The sequence below is a fragment of the Saccoglossus kowalevskii genome, chromosome 4, assembly GCF_978046115.1.
Source record: "Saccoglossus kowalevskii chromosome 4, keSacKowa6.1, whole genome shotgun sequence".
Taxonomy (NCBI): domain Eukaryota; kingdom Metazoa; phylum Hemichordata; class Enteropneusta; family Harrimaniidae; genus Saccoglossus; species Saccoglossus kowalevskii.
The window spans coordinates 13,859,950-13,882,155 of NC_140644.1; the positions used below are offsets into that span (position 1 = coordinate 13,859,950).

At 36.4% G+C, this 22,206-nt stretch overlaps 1 protein-coding gene across 1 annotated transcript; it reads left to right on the forward strand.

The window, feature by feature from the left end:
- Nucleotides 1–8,485: 8,485 nt before the first annotated feature.
- LOC100374780 (cytochrome P450 4F4-like) lies at nt 8,486–15,376 on the forward strand. The gene is made up of 9 exons (XM_085498500.1): nt 8,486–8,706; nt 9,629–9,773; nt 10,559–10,731; nt 11,652–11,770; nt 12,255–12,516; nt 12,713–12,909; nt 13,134–13,267; nt 14,149–14,296; nt 14,799–15,376. The coding sequence occupies exons 1-9, from the start codon at nt 8,533–8,535 to the stop codon at nt 14,968–14,970; spliced, it is 1,524 nt and encodes a 507-aa protein (XP_085354626.1). The 5' UTR covers nt 8,486–8,532; the 3' UTR covers nt 14,971–15,376.
- Nucleotides 15,377–22,206: the final 6,830 nt, after the last annotated feature.

The following is a 22,206-nucleotide window of genomic DNA, read 5'->3' on the forward strand; positions in this document are numbered from 1 at the left end:
GACAGGGAACCAAACACCTGTTTTTGTGTTACGGCCCTGGCAAACAAGATAAGCCGGCTTCCCCGACTTCCATCTCCAGGTGGATTACTGCGACTGTACTGGAGATCTATAATACATTATCCTCCTCAACACAGACCTTGCAGAGACACCAAGTACGAGCACATGAGGTCCGTGCGATTGCTAACTGACTAGCGCTAGCGTCAGGCGCCCCCCTCGAACACATTTTGAGGGCAGGCTTCTGGAGAACGCAGAACGTCTTCATCAACTACTACCTAAGAGACACCCAATCTATTGAGCAGGGTCTCTTCAGGTTAGGCCCCGTCGTAACGGGTCAGGCTTTGTTTGCTGACCCAGCCCGTACGACTGCAGGGGCCCCTGCGCATAGGCGATAAGTCAGTCTCGGCATTCTTGCGGGCAGATTGTCTGTACCACTAGCACTCCCTGGATGCTCCCAGGTTTCGCTTCTTTCGACCTACGCCCTCATGCGAACTGTTTCGGTCCTACTTCAAGCTTATCACCCCCGAATTCGGCTTGGGTCTAGCTTTCTCGGGTGCACCGAACCCTGTCACCACAGCAGCATTGGTTTCTTGCTTCGGGGACAGCACAGGCAAGGTAAAACACCACCCTTCTTGGGTCTTAACTTAGGTTTTTTGAGTTTGTTTTCATCCCGGACTGGAAAAAGACTTTCATCATTCTCGGAAAAACCCGCCACCCATCGGTGTCTGACTCTGCCTACAGTGCAAAATAGTCATTTTGACTGACCGGAGTCTATGGTGGGTAATTGAACGTAGTGAATTTAGGCGAGGGTTCTCCGAACCCGCCTATTCACATAGTTCATACCCACCATAGACTCCGGGACCCCCCCCCCCCAACCTCCCCACTCTTTCCGTCGCGTTGGTCTAAGTCCTCGAGGCGGAGAGAAAGGAACCAGAGTGATGAACGGCTACCTATGGCGTTGCCATGTGGCCTCGGTCACGTGGGTTCGTGACGTAAGGGGTAAAAGAATCTTGAGGCCATGGGGCTTCCCCTGACCTAGATTCTATCTCTCAGTCACCGGCAGAATCGCTGATTAATGCCTACGACCGGAGTCTATGGTGGGTATGAACTATGTGAATAGGCGGGTTCGGAGACCCCACGCCTAAATTTGTAGGACTTTACAAACCTGTGCAAGATGAACTATCGGATGAAATTGTTCTGTTTCTCGAGCCTTGTTTCATCTTAGACCCAAACACAGATCTTGTTCCATCTATGATTTTTCTCAACAAAAATTTAAACAGATTTCTTTAAATTTATACCTGATTTGCGTGCATTTTTTTTTTTATTGTCAGTAGTTTTTTTTTTTTATAAATTTTGTGGTACAAATTGAATATGCATAAAAAAAAATTTAAGATTTTCAGAATATGAACATGTAGATAGCACCTAGAAACTGGGCGATGAATAACCCTTTGATTATGCCACTCAAAGGGTTAACCTTTTCACCACCAGTACCCTGTTTTCATCACAAAGTAGTTCCATTTGTAGTCTGCACTTTCCTTCAGAAGATTGGGACAAAAATTTCCAAATTTTCTGAGTAAAAAATGAAAATGGATTCAAATTTTATTTGATGGCTCCAAAATCACGGTTCATTGCAGATATATTGAGGAATATAAACGAAAAGTACAGAAAAATTTGAGAGAAAATCTGGTGGTGAAAAGGTTAAATAAAAATAATTTCTAGCCAATCTACGAGCTGCCATTTGATGCATTAGTGATTACAGTATATAAACACTAATGTGCCAAAAAAAAATGTTTCAGAAATGGTAAAAAAATTTTGCAGCCATTTTGCTTTTTGCAGTGATATATTTGAACTGAAATATATTTTATGGTGTGATTTTATTTTAAATTTATATTCTCATAGATGCAAATACTTTTTATATTTACCGTATTTGCTCTATTAGTTTCGTATATGCTTACATAAATTACTGAAGTGTTTCTATGGTCAGTAATGTAGGTTGATATTTTAATTATTCAGTGTACAACAAATGCTAATTATATGCGTTTCTAATAGAGTACTGGTAAATGTAATATTACGTTCATGCATCATAAATTTGAGTTAGTGTAGTTTATTTTGAATCTACTTTTTATGTTTTCATTTTGACAATTTTTGCGGAAGAATTAAATGTTGGTTTTGTGATTTTCTGTTTTTAATTTGACAATTTGTTTTTTACTGTAGCTAGAAAAATATATTATGTTGGTAAATTTCTAAATTTATTCAGCTGATTTAAAACTTATTTTTTGTTGTTTTTGAGAATGATTGTATTAGTCATTTAGTCAGCTTTTCCCATTTTGTTTCTAAATTTTATTTTTAGACAAATTTCTTAGCAACTTGTAATATTAAACAGGGACAAGTTATTCAATTCTCTGTCTGTGTAGCTGGTCAGTTAACAAATTGAAATATTCACAAAATGTTCCTTTTGAAATTTTTTTTCTAGATTTTGCAATGTTTTGCATAGTAACTCAGACCATTGTCTGACATCGTACTGAACATTATGTCAAGTTTTAATGTCTTGTATCTGTTTAAAAAAAAAGAATCTTCAACTGATTTGGATAATTTTTTTTATGCATTTATTCAGTTTCTTTTTCAGACTTTGATCAAAATAACAATAGTGAAAACGTCTGCAGCAAAAGGTGGCAAAAGTTGATTGGCATTCATATTGGTTATTAGGAATAAGCCTTTCTGCAGTTCCTTTGTGTGGCATTTTGGCAATTTGAACAACCCAAAAAAATGCAATATCAGTATCGGATATTTTGATGCAAGTGCCAATAACTGAATAATCCGGTCATTGCACAAGTTTTTTTCAGTTTTCTCATGTTCTTTGAGTTGATTTCTCATGACACTATGAATAGCATGCCGAAACTCTATTTCAAACTCATACTACCTAAAGTTATCTTTATTACTCGGACTGTCTCCTTCTGGATGTGCTACCATTAAACGTCACATTTTGTTTTGCTTTTTTTGATATGTTTCAATATAATTAATGTGTGCTTAGATAAAACTATTATGTGTGCATTAACTGAAAATCTCGGATTGTTTTTTTATTTTTAGTCATTTTGGTAATGCCATGGCTTATCCAATATTAATTGACATTGGACTTGTTCTGTAAGCAGGCATAAAACATGATTCTTTAGCTTTGTCCCAAAATGCAGTTAAACTGCCCGTAATATACATATTCATATAAACTTGATGGGCTGAAGTTGAAATGTCCAGTTAAGAAACTTTTATACTTTTGAACAACCTTCTTTGTAGAATAGTTTACATTGCCCACCATTTAAGGTGCAACTCAAGGATTTTATTATTGATGATTCATCAATTTTTATTTTTGCACTTTAATATATTACAAATCCTTGTTTACCCACCAATGTTTTACTTCTAGAGTACATTTATTACTTTTTGGGTAGGGGTCTTTGTTTTTAAATGTTTTACATTGATAAAATGTAGATTACTATTTAAACAAATTGATAATTTACTTATTGTGAAGTGATTATAAAATAAACTTGTAAATTGTGTGTTTTATATTCTCAGAATGTTTATGTTGTCAGTTGACTTGTATCTAATATCTAATGATGAGGATCCAGGATAATTCAAACACAGTAAAGAACATTTTGGTCCTGAAAGCACCAAGCACGACCATCCTATTCTGTGTCTCGTACCCCATCTCCAAATAGTCAAATTTATTTGCAATGTCTGAGAATGGGGCGGTTGCATTCTCATAGCTGTTGTCACTACTGGGAAAAATATTCATTGTGTTTAATTTTGACGGATTTGATGCTGCGTGGATTTTCACTGAATTGTGAAGAAAGCAATACAATCTATATAGAAATTTTAAAATTCACTAGCTTTTAATTAAGCTACCCATAAAAATCACTAAAATAAAACCAAGCAAATAATCGGGGGGGGGGGGGAATACTACTGCCATTGTTGGGGGAAAAATTGGCATTTTCATATTAGCAGTGCGTTTTTTTTGTTGGCCAATCAACATCGGTTACCCACCGATGGCAAATTTTAGCAGAAACTCTTGACAGGATGTCACCAGGCTACTAGTTTTGAGAATTCTTGATTGACAATTGCAATTTTGACATTGGCACTTTCAATCCTGGCAACTAGCAGCAGCCTTGGACATGACTGTTTACATCGATTCAGACAAACAGATATTTGGGCATGGATATAAACGCTAATACAGGAGAGTACAGAGTGTCATTAAAGAGAAAGTCAAGGCTAACCACATAATTCTCCCAGATAAAAGAGCTCGGCAGTTTGTTTATATCACGTTTCTTTCTCTAGATATTCAACTTTTCATCAGTATTGTGTAGTCTGCCATTTTGATTCTCCAACAAAGGATTGTGGGTAAAGTTTGACATGATATTTGAAAAATTGAGAAAATGTATTCATCTATAACGCGAGAAATACTGATGCAAATTTTCAGTGTGCGTATTTCTAGTGTATATAATTATAGTAATGGAAATTAGAATGTTACTTTAATCGTTAAAAGTAGAATGACACTTTTTTTTCCCCTTTTGTGGTGAACAGGTTATATATCACCCATATAACTTACTTACATTGATAAATTGTATACAATATAAGGAAATTTGGTAGAAAAACACAAAAATGAATATTTACAGTTCTGTTGTCACAACTATTTTTATATGCATGTTTGGAGCCGGAATATGCATGCTACCATGTTTTCAGCCAATTTGAAGTTATAGATGAAATCATTTTCTCAATTTCTGACAACAGTGGATATGATGTCATACTTTACCCATAATCCTTTGCTGAAGAACCACGATGGTGGACTACATAAATTAATGAAAAATTGATTATCTAGAGAATGAAAAGTGATATGAAAAAGCTGTAAATTGCATGTTCTCACATTTGCCAAGCTCTTTCATCTGGAAGTATTATGTTGTTAGACTATAACATAACTATAACACTATAAAATAAAATGCAAACCTTTGCCATAGATGCAAAATTACCTCACTAATTCCTCAACCCCATTGTATACATTTATCATACTCTCATAAGCTTCTGACCAAATGAAGTCTTCAATTAGGTTAGTTCACTCATATTCAAGTCAACTGGATCTTCCCTAAAATACAAACGCTTGATTTATGTTTGAAGAACTAATACATAATTAAAAACTGAAAAATTGTGTTCATTGACTTTTTTTAGCTATTTGGAAACAAAATTGTATTACCACAAGTTATGCACGCTTCTGTAAAATTTACGAATTTCTGGAACTTTCGTCGAACCATGGAGTACCATGGCTATTTTAAAAACAACCCCACTCATCTGACTCACAGTGCGCTCGCACGCGTTCAAACCTTGGAATGATTATGTAAATGAGCAGCCATTTGAAACTCGAAAGTCAGGTCCCCTTTCTGAAAATATGGGTATTCAACTATAACAAATTTAGGTTGCAAATATTTGATCATCTCCAAAATGTGACTACAGTAGAACAAAGTCTTATATAATCGACTGGTATGCGTAAATTCCTTCTAAAAAAGTTAGAATCAATAACGTGTCAACCACATCTTAAAGCGGGAGGGTCGTCACCTGCGCACGCGCGGGAATTGAGTCCCAAGCGACGATAACAACACACGCTAAAAACGCAAAGACTCGTGGGTAGACGCTTATTTGTAAACAATGACACGCTACGGCCATCTGACGCATGCGCAGATGACGACTCCCCGCTTTAATCTCTGCCAAAGTATAATCAATTTGTTTGTATCGAGGGCAACCTCTGGGTGTATGAAAAACGAAGACCCTGGAAAACGAAGACCTAAGACCCTGGAAAACGAAGACCCTGGAAAACGAAGACTCTGGAAAACGAAGACCATGGAAAACGAAGACCATGGAAAAAGAAGACCCTGGAAAACGAAGACCCTGGAATGTTCCTATGACGCAAATGATACACGAATTCGCCCAATATCGGGCATTTACTTTCATTGTGAACTAACTTCCCGTACGAAATTCTTCATAATAAATTAAACTAACTACTTTTAATTGTGAAATTACAACGTGAAGTACTTATTTTCGTTGTGAACTCACAACGTGCGTATATTGAATGCGAAATAATACGTATATGTATAATTGCATTTTACTAAACATATGTAACATATGTAAATTATTTTTCGATCAGTAACGTTGCGTGCATGGTTCTGTTCAATCTAATCAATCACGTCATATTATTAAATGAGTTCTTAAATAAATTGCGTGACGTTATTAAATAGTTACCAAATGAAATTACGTACGCCCCGATCGCATGGAATTGCGTCGCTATTGGTCATCGTCATTAAATGGCATGATTAAATTATGTCAGAATAAAAATGCATATTGTCATGTTACTGATTAAAACGTGTCCAATGGAACTACGAAGTTAACTTTACTGACACATGATTGAATTTGCAATTCCATTCCGACCTCATTTAATTATGGTGAGTACGTAATGATTTATTTACGTACTCGTATAATAACGACATGCATAATTCTACTGCAAACTCTATAATAGCGTGATGTACTTAATTTAATTGCGAACTCGTCCAATAACGTGATATACTTAATTTCACTACAAACATATATAATCCAACATGAGGATGTAATTCAATTGTAGCCCCTCGAAGACAATAGAAATACCTTCCCGGTTCCAATACGTATACTGGTATTTGGTGCTTATTAGAAGTACTTGCACTTTGAATATATTCGCATGTATAGTTACAAAGTTTAATCACGCACTTTATTTATAGATTATAATTTCATACAGACAACCGAAGACATTTAAGGATAAGATGCAGTTTTTTTCTCATTTTTGACCGTTTTTGCTTTTTTTGGCTTTCCTGTACAATGGGTTTCATATCTATATTTTGTTAAAAATAATTTAAAAATAATCATTAAAACCAACTTTAAAACACCGTTAAACTATTATTATGAAGCGCTGTTTACGTTTTGTTTATGTTTGAGGGATGATTTGCATATTCACGCCACTTAGCGGTTCCTGATTGACAGATGATATGTAAATTAAATAAGAGTCAAAAGTTTCATAACAGTACTATTTCCGGTGGTAGGGGTCGCGTGTTGTGATTTTGTGCACAGTTTACCGCGGTTTTGTGACACTGGTTGTAATATAAATAACCCAATAAATTTTCCGATTTGGAGCAGTGTCTTCGATATTATGGATGAGAATGTAAATGCGTTGTACCCTGGCTTTGAGGTCACTTTCGCACAACATATAATTTATGCAAGTACCGCCCCCTGTTTGTTCATGCATTGATTCCGTCAATATAACGGGAGCATTCAGAGTGCCGCTGAATGGTACTTCTCGGAACGCACTTTCAAGTGCGACTATTCTCATATTATCCGTACATTTATCTAATTTGTCAGTTATCCTTCATAATGTCATAGTTATCATGTGAGCTGGTAAATATTGTAACAGCGACTGTGAAAGTGACCGCAATTTGGCATGTTCCCACAACGACGTGCCGATTATGCAAACCGGCCATTATCTCAGTTTCTTTTGAAGCACTTTTTTGAAACTTCAATTTGAAATAGCGTCTGAACCGCATGTGGGATAGTTCTAAAATTTCACACAGTGTTGTTAGTACTTTGAACATCAAAACGGGGTCGGTTCGTTCAGACACCGCTATATATTAAACGAAACCAAGATGAAATTAGGCATAGTACTGGGTTTTACATTGATTATATCCGCAAATGTGTATGAAAATAATTTATTATGAAGAATTCGCAATGAAATTCGTACGGGAAGTTAGTTAACGAGTTCACAATGAAAGTAAATGCCCGATATTGGGCGAATTCGTGTATCATTGGCGTCATAGGAACATTCCGGGGTCTTCGTTTTCCATGGTCTTCGTTTTCCAGGGTCTTCGTTTTCCAGGGTCTTCGTTTTCCATGGTCTTCGTTTTCCATGGTCTTCGTTTTCCAGGGTCTTCGTTTTCCAGGGTCTTCGTTTTCCAGGGTCTTCGTTTTCCAGAGTCTTCGTTTTCCAGGGTCTTCGTTTTCCATACGTTGTAATTTCACAATTAAAAATAGTTAGTTTAATTTATTATGAAGAATTTCGTACGGGAAGTTAGTTCACAATGAAAGTAAATGCCCGATATTGGGCGAATTCGTGTATCATTGGCGTCATAGGAACATTCCAGGGTCTTCGTTTTCCATGGTCTTCGTTTTCCAGGGTCTTCGTTTTCCATGGTCTTCGTTTTCCAGGGTCTTCGTTTTCCAGGGTCTTAGGTCTTCGGTCTTCGTTTTCCAGGGTCTTCGTTTTCCATACACCCGGCAACCTCTCCTGAAAAGGAGCGTACTGAGCAAGTAGACCAAATGTGTTCGGAGTGCTGAGTGTGCAGTAACATTTGCTACACATCCTTAATATTGACAAAGAACGATGGTGGCGTAGTTCACATTGTACTTGAACAGTTGACCTTTGGAAAGGTGTCACAGCTTTGTCACAAATGGGATACGCAATGTGATTGTGAACTGACACAAACAATGTCTCTTCCTTTCGACTCGTGGACATTGGTTTTAGTAACCCTGGTTCTTGTGGTTCTACTGACATTTGGACCTCGAATCGTTGAGGGGTTCAAGAGAAGAAAGTGGTTGGAAGAAGTACTTTCCGGTTTCCCAACAGAGCCTAGACATTGGCTTTTTGGACATTTGCATTTGGTGAGTAAAACACCACTTGTGATTCAAATGTCATGTTATTTTGGCTTCTGCTCAATTGATATTTTGAGATTAATTCTTAATTGCTTAACTCGTATACAACATACTGAATGTATGCACAGTTTTCTCTACTCTACTACTTTCACTACTACGATACTTGTATAACTGACAATGGCCGAAGTTGTATTCAAGGTCGGTGGTCGTCGAACCGCGTCGCGTTCGATATGGGACTCATAGCGACGTACACAACACGTGTAAAATACTTTGTTTTTTTACATGAAATTCGAACACGCGCTGCGAGACGACCGCCGCCCTTTAACTGTGTTAAATATAGACCATACCATAAACAACGAACTTTCACCTAGCAGTGTGCCAGTTGATACAACTTGCGCTTATTGCTACACAGTTCAATGACTTTGAGATTAATTATCAACTCATTAGTGACAGGTCATTGAACCGTACATCAGAAACACTGACCTGGGGTTCAGTATTGAGGCCACCCACATATTTTTATTACGACATACTCATTTAGTGTAACAGGTCATGTCATGTCAGATTGGACCCACAAAGAAAACATAGACCAGCCGGAACACAACGCCATGCCATAGAGGGCGCTTATTAGACACTGGTCACGTGGCAAATTTCAAATGTTAGCTATAGAATTACATATTTCTACCACCAAAACAAAATCACTAAAGTTGAATGTTTCAGTTGCAAAATTATAAATATTATTTCTTCAGTAAACATAGCAGAATTCACTGGACGAGTCAACAAAAAAAAGCAGTGCGCTTGCACTTTGGAAATAGGAATAATAATAACGAATAGAAATATTAAATTAGGAATATGCGAGAAAGGTTTGCACACTTAACAAGTGGTATTCTACTCAGAGTAATAGAGTAAGACATTGATATTTTCCTCTCTACAGTTTGACGAAACTCAGCGTTCATTGGACCTGTCAGCGGAGTGGGGTTCTAAACACGTGCCAGGATTTGTTGTATGGATTGGTCCGTTTAATGCTTCATATGTGTGCTCACATCCGACCACAGTTAAAGCCTTACTCTCAACAGCTGGTCAGTATTATTTTATGAATATTCAAATTGTATTTATTACAAGTTCAAAGCGGGGGAGTCGTCACCTGCGCATGCGTTAGATGGCCATAGCGTGTCATTGTTTACAAACAAGCGTCTACCCATGAACCTTTGCGTTTTAGCATGCGTTGTTATCGTCGCGTGGGACTCAATTCACGCGCATGCACAGGTGACGACCCTTCCGCTTTAATCAAAAAAACATATATGAGTACATTTAGTATGCAATATCGAACATTATGATTTAAACATTCTCAAAAATACAAACGTTTGTGGGAAGTACCTATGACTGTAATTTGAGAAGCAAAAATTAAATCATTATTGAGATTTGCAAAAAAAAACAAAAAACGTTGCCACTCTCAAGATCTCGTAAATAGAATGTTTTGTCTCTTCTGAATCTCATGCAGTAGCTACGAGAATGCGAATCTTCTGGGAAAATAAAGTATGTTTGGGTTAAAAAAAAAAAAAAATGTAATGAAACGCTCCAAAACATAAAGTAATTCAATGTTTGTTTCCTTTTTCTTTTTGTCCAATAAATTTTGTGATTCCTCATCGTGTAATCAGTGAGTTGATATAGAAAATGTATAATAGTAGAAAACATATTTAGAAGTAAGAAATGGGCAAAAGTTCGCAATACTTTTCACACTTCGTCGACCAAATATTCGTGCCGAAACGTTTTGCAGAATTTCTCACGTTTCGGTTAATGAGAAAAAACAAATTTCCATGAAAATTAAACTCAATGTATTAAATATAATGCCATTTCTTTTCAGAACCAAAAGATGATTTTGGTTATGGCATGCTAAAATCGTGGCTGGGAGATGGATTACTTATCAGCAATGGGAGTAAATGGGCCAGAGACAGGAAATTGTTGACGCCAGGATTTCACTTTGACGTGTTAAAACCATATGCCAAAATATTCAATGATTGTTCCAAAGTTCTGTTGGTAAGAACGTCTGAATGTCTCTTAACGGATAACGTGCCCTGTAATCTGTAATCATTATCGAAATTGAAAGTCTGCTGTATTAATTTCGCCCTCGGGTGTCAGTATTTTGGAGTGACGTAGTCAGGACTGTAATAATGTTCTATTATAATTTTATTATTAATAATTTAACATTAATCAAGTGTATTCTTTTAATATTAATAAGTTTTCTGTATTGTTTTCAAGTTTGCTGACTAACAATTTTGATTGCATGGATGATGGTGGTAATTATTTAAGGGCGGTAGTCGTCGCGCCACGCATGCGCGAGATATATGGGTCTCATATAAACAAAGATGGCGACTTTGTCTGTTGTGCAGATCAACGAGTACAAACTGAGACGTTACCAGGCTTTAACGTTTTGAAGCTAATAAATGTTCTCCTAAATCTAGGAACATGCAGAGTGGTTTCTGCCACCGATGTTTTGCCAAATAACAAATGTTATGCAATGATAATATGTGCGATGCTGTTTATAAAATTAGAAAAACATTGTAGAAAAACTAATGTTCATTGGTTATTTGTTGGTGTTCTTGTGCAGAGATCATTTGTAATTTGGTGCATTTCGGTGGAAACCTGTATATAAATGAAAAATACCAACAAAAACACTAGTATTGTTAATGTTTCATGCTTTTGATACCGAGAAATGGGTCTTACTTTTAATCTGGTGGCAATGTATACCAGCTCGGCGTGAGATATATTTTTTTTCTTGGAAAATGTTTGCATATAAATTTAAGGTATTTATTTTACGCGGATCATCTACTCAAATGTTCCAACCTTAAATCTGTTGGAATTAATTATTAATGCTGTCATACTGTCAAATTGTAGGTCATTTAGGTTAACTGTGATCAACATGACACAAACTAACGTTATGTATTCTATACTAACAGTCCAAATGGCACGAGCAATCACAAGAAGGTTCCGTCGACGTATTTCACCACGTGAGTCTGCTGACATTAGACTGTTTGATGAATTGTGTATTCAGCCAAGATGGCGACTGTCAACGCCAGTGAGTACGACACCGTCAACGCAGAATTATAATTTCCATATATGCAACCAATAATATCAATGTCACATTCTGTCAAATTATATTCTCGACTTTATTCTTTCACAATGAAGCTGTGTGTGTAAGGGGTTTGCTATTTTACTCCCATGGTGCATTACTTCAAGCGATGTTGACGTCACACACCGTGCGGTCAGATTTCATGTAAAAAAAACATTCCCCATTCATTGTAGACGTCGCATGAGACCCAAACCAGACACGTCACGGCACAGTGACTTTTTTCAACGTTCTGTCTTAAAATTCAAAGCAATCATGACGCAACCCAATGTTGTCATTAATCTGAAAAACAAATGCATGTGTTCGGTGTGTGTCCCACAGCGACGTACACAACGCGTGTAAAACTGACATATATTGTTTGTTTACATGAAATTCAAACACGCATGTACTGCCCGACGACCACTGCGCTTTAAAACGTATTTTTTTATTCCAGAGAAAATAATCCCTACATCAGATCCGTATATTCCGCTTCTCAATTATTCGCTAAACGGTTCTTTAACATGTTCCACTACAATGACGTCATTTACTACCTGAGTTCTAATGGTCGACAGTGGAGGAAGACATTAGACATCCTACATTCATACTCTCACAGTGTCATCACGCAACGAAGACGTGCGTTACAGCAAGAACAAAGAAGTGGCATTAAACATACGAGAAAGTACATCGATTTCTTGGATATACTTCTGTCTGCAAAGGTAGTGACATCATGTCATGTTGAATATGGGTCTCGTGGACGTGTAGATCACGTGTAGAATGTATTGTTTCTTGAAACGATATTTGAATGCACGACGACCACCGCCCTTCAAATTATTGGTGTTATAAAACAAATATTGAATGTGATGGTTTTGCGGGGTGTGACTAAGGATGATCGTATGTCTCGTATATTCATAGGATGAAGATGGCAATGGCATGACTGATAGAGAAATCCAAGATCAAGTCGACACATTCATGTTTGAGGGTCATGACACAACTGCTAGCGGTATATCATGGTGTCTGTACAATCTAGCCAAACATGCGCATCACCAACGTAAATGCCAAACAGAAATTGACGACTGCTTTGCAAAGAAGACAAATGCGGACCTGTCATGGTTGGTGACGCATCGCTCAATTTTCTGACCAAGCATTGGGCACTTCAAATGACAGATCTTTTTTATAAAGTGCCAACCAGTCTTATTTTGTCTTCATATATCCTGAGTGTGTTTGATTATTGATTTCATTTGTAATGTTATATTTTCACCAGAAAAACTGAAACAACGTGCAGTTGTATGTACAGTCTCTGATAATGAGTAAATTAATTGCATTCATTTTGCAGGGATGACCTCAATAACTTTCCGTACTTGACAATGTGCATCAAAGAAAGTCTGCGTATAACACCGCCAGTTCTCAATCACAGCAGAGAATTGACTATACCGCTTCATTTCCCGGATGGAACATCTTTACCAGCTGGTAAGTAAAATTACGCCTCAACGTTTTATTTCTTTCAAGAGGCGATGTGGATAATTTACATTATTTGTTATCATGCTTCAAATAAAACGGTATGATTTGTTGCAAACTATAAACGTTGTTTTGTCAGCCAACATGTTTGCTGTCAAGACATTTTTTCATTATTACGATATTAAAATCAGGCAAAAAAAATCAGTACCTTATTGCCTCGGAAATACATAGACGTTATAATTTGAAGCGCATTTAGTAGTTTCGTGCCAATAGCTGAACATCGCCAGTTTCGTAGATTCTGTTGTGATTAAGCTTTCAGCATCTTAGGGTGACAACAAATCACCAAATAGCACACGAGATTCACTGTTCGACGATGATAGATGGGCTATATTACAAAATAAATATTCCATGTGAAACATTTTCCCATAAGATCACACAAGAGATCCTCACCAGATCCATGCATTGTGTCTTGTATTGTCATTTAAGTTCCTTCCTTTAATTTCGTCTTTCTATGACGACTATTTTACTCACGTTGCCAAATGCGTCCGGATGAACTTCGAACATTACGTACTTCTCGTGTTGATTTTGTTTTAACGGGTTCCCGAAGCGTGAGTCAACAACAATGCAGCATAAGATGTATTGTAATGATAAAGAATAGTACGCCATAAACTAGCTTTCAATTAGTGTAACCTACGAACGCCGTATTTTTCAGATTTGATTTTTTTTGCAAAATTACTCAAAATTTAAAGGTCTTTAAAGTAAGTTTTACCGGAAATACAACTATAATCCTGGATATACCGGTACATCGCTCTTATCCATCCTGAACTTATAGATGTATTCGCATACGTATATATGCCTTATAAGACGTGCGCATAACAGTCATTTATTTATAGGAATGTGGACATCCATCAATGTTTATGCCACTCATCATAACAATTCTGTCTGGGAAAATCCGGAAGTGTATGACCCATCTAGATTTTTACCAGAAAAGGTCAAACTGAGATCACCACATGCATTCATACCTTTTTCAGCTGGACCAAGGTAAGTGGTTATGTAGATTGACTTCACACATGTGCGACGATAACACCTATAGTCCTGTTTTCAGCATATATTGCATATAAGAACAAAAATGTCTTACGTTATACATTAACCCCTCCAATACCAAAGTCATCAATTGTCACCATTAGCAAAGTTAACTTGCATAATTGTTTCAATATTTTTAAAAGGTTTTGATCAAGACCTACAGCCAAGTATGTTCATTGTTTCAAAATTAATAAAGAAATAATAAAAATATTGAAAACATCTTAAAATATGAAAATTGGCGGAACAAAATATGATGTTCAAAGTACTAAGTGATAATGTAAGAATTCAAGCTGTAACTCATATGACTGTCGATAGTCAGTGATCCAAATAAAAATTATACACAAATACAGATCTGTATAGTATAATTAATACTCGTCTATTATTTAAATTCTGTAAAGATTATACGTTTACTAACACTATATCATACTCGATCATATGACCATTATTATGTTTTTTACAGAAACTGTATTGGTCAGAACTTTGCTATGAATGAAATGAAGATTACCCTGGCCAATATACTGCATAATTTTGAGTTATCGGCGGATGAGAGCAAGCCAGTGGTTCCGATTGCGGAGATAATATATAAAACTAGAAATGGGATGTTTCTCAACCTTAAGAAACGAGTGATATGAGTGGTTGAATAAGTTTCTTTGAAAACAATCCAGCATATGCACAAATAAATAATGAAGTTCAACAATGAAAGTATATGTGATTAAGAACATAGAAAGTAACTACTGCGTTTTTAGATATGCCTTGTCTTTAGTGAAGAAACAAATATATATTTTTTAATATCATGAACTTATTCATTAAGAACTTTGGTTGGCAAGAAATTTACCCGACCTGGATTTGAGTTTTTAGCACTTTCCCTGATTTGAAACAATACTTCTCGCAATTTGGCTAAAAGGAACATTATGATGCAAGGAACCCTGAAATCAAATACACAATACACAATGGCAATGAATTAAACTAATTATACAATCTTGCAGAAATGTGTATAATATAAAAAATAAAGCAAGAAGAAATGTATGACATTGAGAACATTTCAGTCTTTTTGGAATTCTAAAGAAAACTCAATAATTACGGTATGGTAATATGTTTGTATTGGACGACTTTGCAAGGGCTCCACTTCGCGATGTCATACATATTAGAGGCATAAGAAAAGACAGCAGATATACACTGTACTCTGAGCACCGTCATCTCATATTAATATGCTAAAGTAGATGCTGAACCAACCATACCTATATATCAAACACAGCAAACAAAGTAATGATGTGTCTGTAGTCGCGTAGAAAAGTTCAAATGCATATGTGAGAAACAATCTTGTTAAAGTTGTAGAATTATGCGAATATATTTTATGAGAATTACTTGGTGTTTAGGTACGGATATCAATAACCATATTAAAAACATGTATGCTTGTTGTGTTCAGTCCAATACCCTACAACCTCGGGTCGGCATTTATCGGGCTAACTAACGTACAAATGTAATCAAATCAATGCACTTCTCGGGGTATTTGAAACCGAAATCATCGTTCAACTGTAAGGTTGTCGCTGGATGGCTCCGTATGTTGAACGATTATTTCGGTTTCAGATACCCCGGAAAAGTGTTCAAGGTTCTTCGCACTGGAAACAATGTTATTGAATTTTGTCAGCGACTGGCTTAATATTATCTCAAACGGATCATTTGGGTGTGAAAGTTTGGTATTTTTGCCTTGGTAGGAATCTGAAAAAAAAGTTTCTCAACTTGTCTCTTATTCGAGCCGTGTTCAATATTGCGCCTCCATATAATAATATATGTTCATTAACACAAAAACTGACATGAAAATACAGCAAGTAAAGTCACTAAAACTACAAAATAGACTAAAACACGAACAATAGTAAAGAAAAATCGGTCGGTCGTGTGTTTTCGCCGTTAGCTCCATGAATATGTGTACTAGTATATTAATTACTAGTAGCATGGAACTATAAACCCCAGGAAGAACAACGAAACTAAGAGGATTAAAAAAACCCTTGTCTTAGTTTATCTTACAGTGCTTTCGCTTTTGTTTCCACAACATTAGTCATACTCCATGTTAGTTGCCGCCAATACGCCCGTATCAACCGCTTTGCTGGAAACGAAAAACTTGAAAAAAAAATTATATATCTGCGCAGTAAAATATTTCGTTCACTACGCATGCGCAAACAAGTCGGTCTGCAGGGTGCCCTTCAGTGTACCGGAAATCATGCAACGGGTCGGAGTTTTAGCGAGTTTTCATAATTTTCAATGTTGTTTTTAGATTACTTCTTGTTTTTTTCAACCCTTCGAAAAAATAAGGTTGCGAAAGTTTGCGAAACATGGGGTTTGGTATGCTGTTTGTTGTCGAGATATCCCGACTTATTCCGTGTTTCCCTTCGATCGCCAGAAGTGACAATGTGTTTTTTTTCTCGTTGAATGTCGCTCATTTATCAGTGTTTTTGTCTTGGCGCCATTGTTTTTTTATGCTATAACCGAAACAACTCGATCACGTGATCTCCCGAAGTCGCCCAATTGACTCCGAAAATGACCGATAATCGGAGATAAACGTTCATTTGCGTAAATCGGCTTATTTTTTAATGCGACGAAATAAACAGTCAAAATAAACATTCGACATCGCGGCAACTATCATAGTTCAAAGGAAACAAAGTGGTTGTTCTTCCTGGGGTTTATAGTTCCATGCTAGTAGGATTATCATGGTGTCCGCGCACATTAAATATTCAAATTGCTTGTTTTTAATTAGGTTTTAAAGTTTATGTTGTTTTAGGTGCCTTGTAGTAATAAAGTTGTCTATCTATAATTTTCTCAAATGTGTATTCCTTTGGGTCGAACCCAGTATTTCTACAGTGCAATAGTTACTAGTATCCGCCAAGCGACTCGAAGTTCCCCGAACACAAAGCTGCTTTCGTAGTACACAGTGGAAAGAGAAGTTCATAGACTCTACGTGCCCAGTCGTAACATATGGTGAAGACCCTAAATACTTCTATGCTGACACTATCATTAGGACAGTATACACGTTCAATGACGTTAAAGATGGACAAAAAACAAGTTAGACTTCTTTCGAGGGACGCATTGTGAAGAGGAACAAACGCGGATGAAAGAATCTACGTCAAGCAGAAACTGTGAGAAGGCTAATAAACTGCTTGTATATTATTAAAGTAACGAACACAGTGAAAGTAGAATTATGAATGCTTTGCATTGGGAAAACAAAAGAATCAACGACGATGAACTTTTTCATAACCTTAGGACTATTGTTTAGTTTGTGTAACATAATACATGCTTCATATTGTCGAATTTATGAACGATTTTTTTGTGACGTTGAATTATATTTTATGTAAACGCTTTATTCCACTATTTTGAATGACATTTAATAACTTTGTGAGGTCCTTTATGATGGTAAATGTAAACATTTCCCAGTTGGCGAAGTATTCCCAACAAATAGTATTTTTAGGTTTTATTAAGTTTTTAAGAAGTTATGAGTACGAGATATGATAATGAGAAGGATATTGCTAAAACAGTTTAATGTATATTTATGTAGTAACAAAACATCCGTGGATATTCCCCAAACATGGTCCTAAAAATTTTCAGTGTTGTCAATGTTTTCTTGTTTCCTAATTTTTGCGAGTTTAAAAATATTTATTTCAGAGGCACTTTTATAAGATTTAATTTTTTCTGAAATAGAAATCGCTCGCCTACGTACCTATGACTCATCATCGTAAATATTAAATCATGATTGACAGAATTATATGTCACTCGGTAATGTTTTGTAATTATAATTTTTTACACCTGAGGTAGGCATCTTGAATTTTCAAGGTGAATGTTCCGACGAAGGAATGTCCGAACGGAACAACACCGTGCAGGCGGACGATGGAGGTAGTGGGTTGCTCAAAATTTGCTGGGTGCATATGTGTCACTGTATTGATAGAGAATAACGTACATATTGCTATCCCACGATGTTTGTTATACCATGAATCGTCAACAGCAAACGTTTTATGGGCGTATATCATACCGAATGGTAAACACATATTATGTTTATAAATTCACTGTAGTAAGCATTTGGAAGTCGAGGCGTAGAAACTACGTAATTTTTCAATGGCTTGCAGCTATTGGTAGATAACTCGTAACGGACGCCAATATATTTAACAGAGGTGTTCGGCTGACTCGTAATAAAATGGTCCATCTGTGATTAATTTAAATATGTATTCTTTTGGGTCGAACCTAGTATTTTTACACTGTAAGCGTTATCTGCCAAGCGAGTCGAAGTTCCCTGAACACAAGTTCTTTTTTTCGTAACACATGGTGGAGAATCTCTACTCTACGCTCCTACTCGTAACACGTGATTGATATGAAAATGTTGTAACTTTTTTATTTATTGCTTTGTGTATCCTTCCAAAAATAACTAGCACAGGCATAAATATAGCTGCGTTGCAGCAATGTCGGGTTTCGAGCCCACTGACTTATTAGCAGCGTTCCAAAATCAGCATCATTGACAATAATATATTAAAGGAAATTGCATGGCCTTCATACTAAACATGTTGCATGTTCCTGTCTGTAACAGTGCTTAAGGTATTACAATCTTGCATATTTAATGATGTCCCATGACCATATATGGTCATCGGATGTTTTCGTCATCTCTGTTGTGCAATAACTTCAATATTGCATTGGTTGCATTTTCCTATCTGTAACAGTGCTTGAGATGTAACATTTATGCATATTTGATGAGGTCACATGACCATATGTGGTCATCACATTAGTTAGTCACATCTCTTGTTCCATAGATTCGATATTGCACATGTTGCATGTTCCCGTCTGTAACAGTGCTTGAGTTATTACATTTATGCATATTTAATGATGTCACATGACCGTGTATGGGCATCAGATGTGTTAGTCACATATCTTGTCTCATAGCTTCGATATTGCACAGGTTGTGTGTTTCATTCTGTTACTGTGTTTCAAATATAACATTTATGCATATTTGATGAGGTCACATGACCATATATGGTCATCACATTAGTTAGTCACATCTCTTGTTCCATAGATTCGATATTGCATAGGTTGCATGTTCCCGTCTGTAATAGTGCTTGAGTTATTACATTTATGCATATTTGATGAGGTCACCTGACCATATATGGTCAACGGATATGTTAGTGACTTTTGTTGTGCAATAGCTTCAATATTGCACTGGTTGCATGTTCCTATCTGTAACAGTGCTTGAGATATAACATTTATGCATATTTGATGAGGTCACATGACCATATATGGTCATCGGATGTGTTAGTCACTTCTGTTGTGCAATAGCTTCAATATTGCACTGGTTGCTTGTTCCTATCTGTAACAGTGCTTGAGTTATTACATTTATGCATATTTGATGAAGTTACATGACCATATATGGTCATCACATTAGTTACTCACATCTCATATCCCATAGCTTCGATTTTGCACAGGTTGCATGTTTCTATCTGTAACAGTGCTTGAGATAATTCAATTATGCATATATAATGAAGTTACATGACCATATATGGTCATCACATTAGTTAGTCACATCTATTGACCCATACCTCCGATATTGCACATGTTGCATGTCTCTAACTCTTACAGTGCTTGATATATTACATTTATGCATATTCAATGAGTTCACATGACCATATATGGTCATCTTGTTTGTTAGTAAAATTTCATGTACCATCACTTCAATATTGCACTGGTTGCATGTTTCTGTCTGTAACTGTGCTTGAGTTATTACATTTATGTATATTTGATGAAGTCACATGACCATATATGGTCATCACATTAGTTAGTCACATCTCGTGTCTTATAGCTTCGATATTGCACAGGTTGCATGTCCCTATCTGTAACAGTGCTTGATATATTACATTCATGCATATTTAATGAGATCACATGACCATATATGGTCATCTTGTTTGTTAGTAGAATTTCATGTACCATCACTTCAATATTGCACTGGTTGCATGTTCCTATCTGTAACAGTGCTTAAGATATTGCAATTATGTCTATAAAATGAGGTCACGTGACCATATAAAAGAACAAAAAAATATGAAAAAACATTCTAAAATCTTCTTATAAAAAACGGCTTATCGCTTGGACTCCATATTTTGGAATTAAATACTATGTCATATGATCTTTCAAAGTTATTCAGGGTTAGTTGATTTGTCGAAAATTATGCAAATGAGATGCAAAACAAAATTTAAAAAAATTCTTTAAAAAAAAGTCACGTGACCGCTAAAGTTTTTTTTGATGAGATTTGTAGCCCTTGTCGCACTGCTACTATCATAAAAAAATTGGAGCACTCAGACCCTCAGAAAGGTGCGCAATTCGGCATTGAAAATTTCGCCTTTAATCCAAGATGGCGGCCTGGTCATGTGACCTATGTGTCTGAACTTAGGATATGCACCAGATCTCATATAGCTTTACCATTGTGGCAAGTATTGAATTGATCGGTCCAACGGCGTTGACATAAAGCGTGACCAAAAATTTAGGCGGAAGAATAATAATAATAAATATAGCTGCGTTGCAGCAATGTCGGGTTTCGAGCCCACTGACTTATTAGCAGCGTTCCAAAATCAGCAACACTGACAATAATATATTAAAGGAATTGCATGGTCTTCATACTAAACATGTTACATGTTCCTGTCTGTAACAGTGTTTAAGGTATTACAGTCTTGCATATTTAATGATGTCCCATGACCATATATGGTCATCGGATGTTTTTGTCAGCTCTGTTGTGCAATAACTTCAATATTGCATTGGTTGCATGTTCCTATCTGTAACAGTGCTTGAGATATAACATTTACGCATATTTGACGAGGTCACATGACCATATATGGTCATCACATTAGTTAGTCACATCTCTTGTTCCATAGATTCAATATTGCACAGGTTGCATGTTCCCGTCTGTAACAGTGCTTGAGTTATTACATTTATGCATATTTAATGATGTCACATGACCGTGTATGGGCATCAGATATGTTAGTCATCTCTCTTGTGCAAGACTTTCAATATTGCACTAGTTGCATGTTCCTGTCTGTAACAGTGCTTGAGTTATTACATTTATGCATATTTGTTGAGGTCACATGACCATATATGGTCATCGGATATGTTAGTCACCTCTGTTGTGCAATAACTTCAATATTGCACTGGTTGTATGTTTCTATCTGTAACAGTGCTAGAGATGCATATTTGATGATGTCACATGACCATATATGGTCATCACATTAGTTAGTCACATCTCTTGTCTCATAGCTTCGATATTGCACAGGTTGCATGTTCCCGTCTGTTTACTGTGCTTGAGTTATTACATTTATGCATGTTCAATGAGGTCACATGACCATATATGGTCATCTTGTTTGTTAGTAAAATTTCATGTACCATCACTACAATATTGCACTGGTTGCATGTTCCCGTCTGTAACTGTGCTTGAGTTATTACATTTATGCATATTTGTTGAAGTCACATGACCATATATGGTCATCACATTAGTTACTCACATCTCATGTCCCATAGCTTCGATTTTGCACAGGTTGCATGTTCATGTCTGTAACAGTGCTTGAGTTATTTCATGTATGCATATTTGATGAAGTTACATGACCATATATGGTCATCACATTAGTTAGTCACATCTCTTGTCTCACAGCTTCGATATTGCACAGGTTGCATGTTTCTAACTGTAACAGTGCTTGAGATAATTCAATTATGCATATTTAATGAAGTCACATGACCATATATGGTCATCACATTAGTTAGTCACATCTCTTGACCCATACCTTCGATATTGCACAGGATGCATGTCCCTAACTCTTACAGTGCTTGATATATTACATTTAATCATATTCAATGAGGTC

What these genes read in the sequence shown, in the direction of transcription:
- LOC100374780 (XM_085498500.1), top strand. Translation starts at nt 8,533, where the DNA reads ATGTCTCTTCCTTTCGACTCGTGGACATTGGTTTTAGTAACCCTGGTT. An exon ending in GATGGCGACTGTCAACGCCA is followed by an intron (nt 11,771 to 12,254) that starts GTGAGTACGACA and finishes TTTTTATTCCAG; the next exon opens with AGAAAATAATCCCTACATCA. An exon ending in ATATACTTCTGTCTGCAAAG is followed by an intron (nt 12,517 to 12,712) that starts GTAGTGACATCA and finishes GTATATTCATAG; the next exon opens with GATGAAGATGGCAATGGCAT.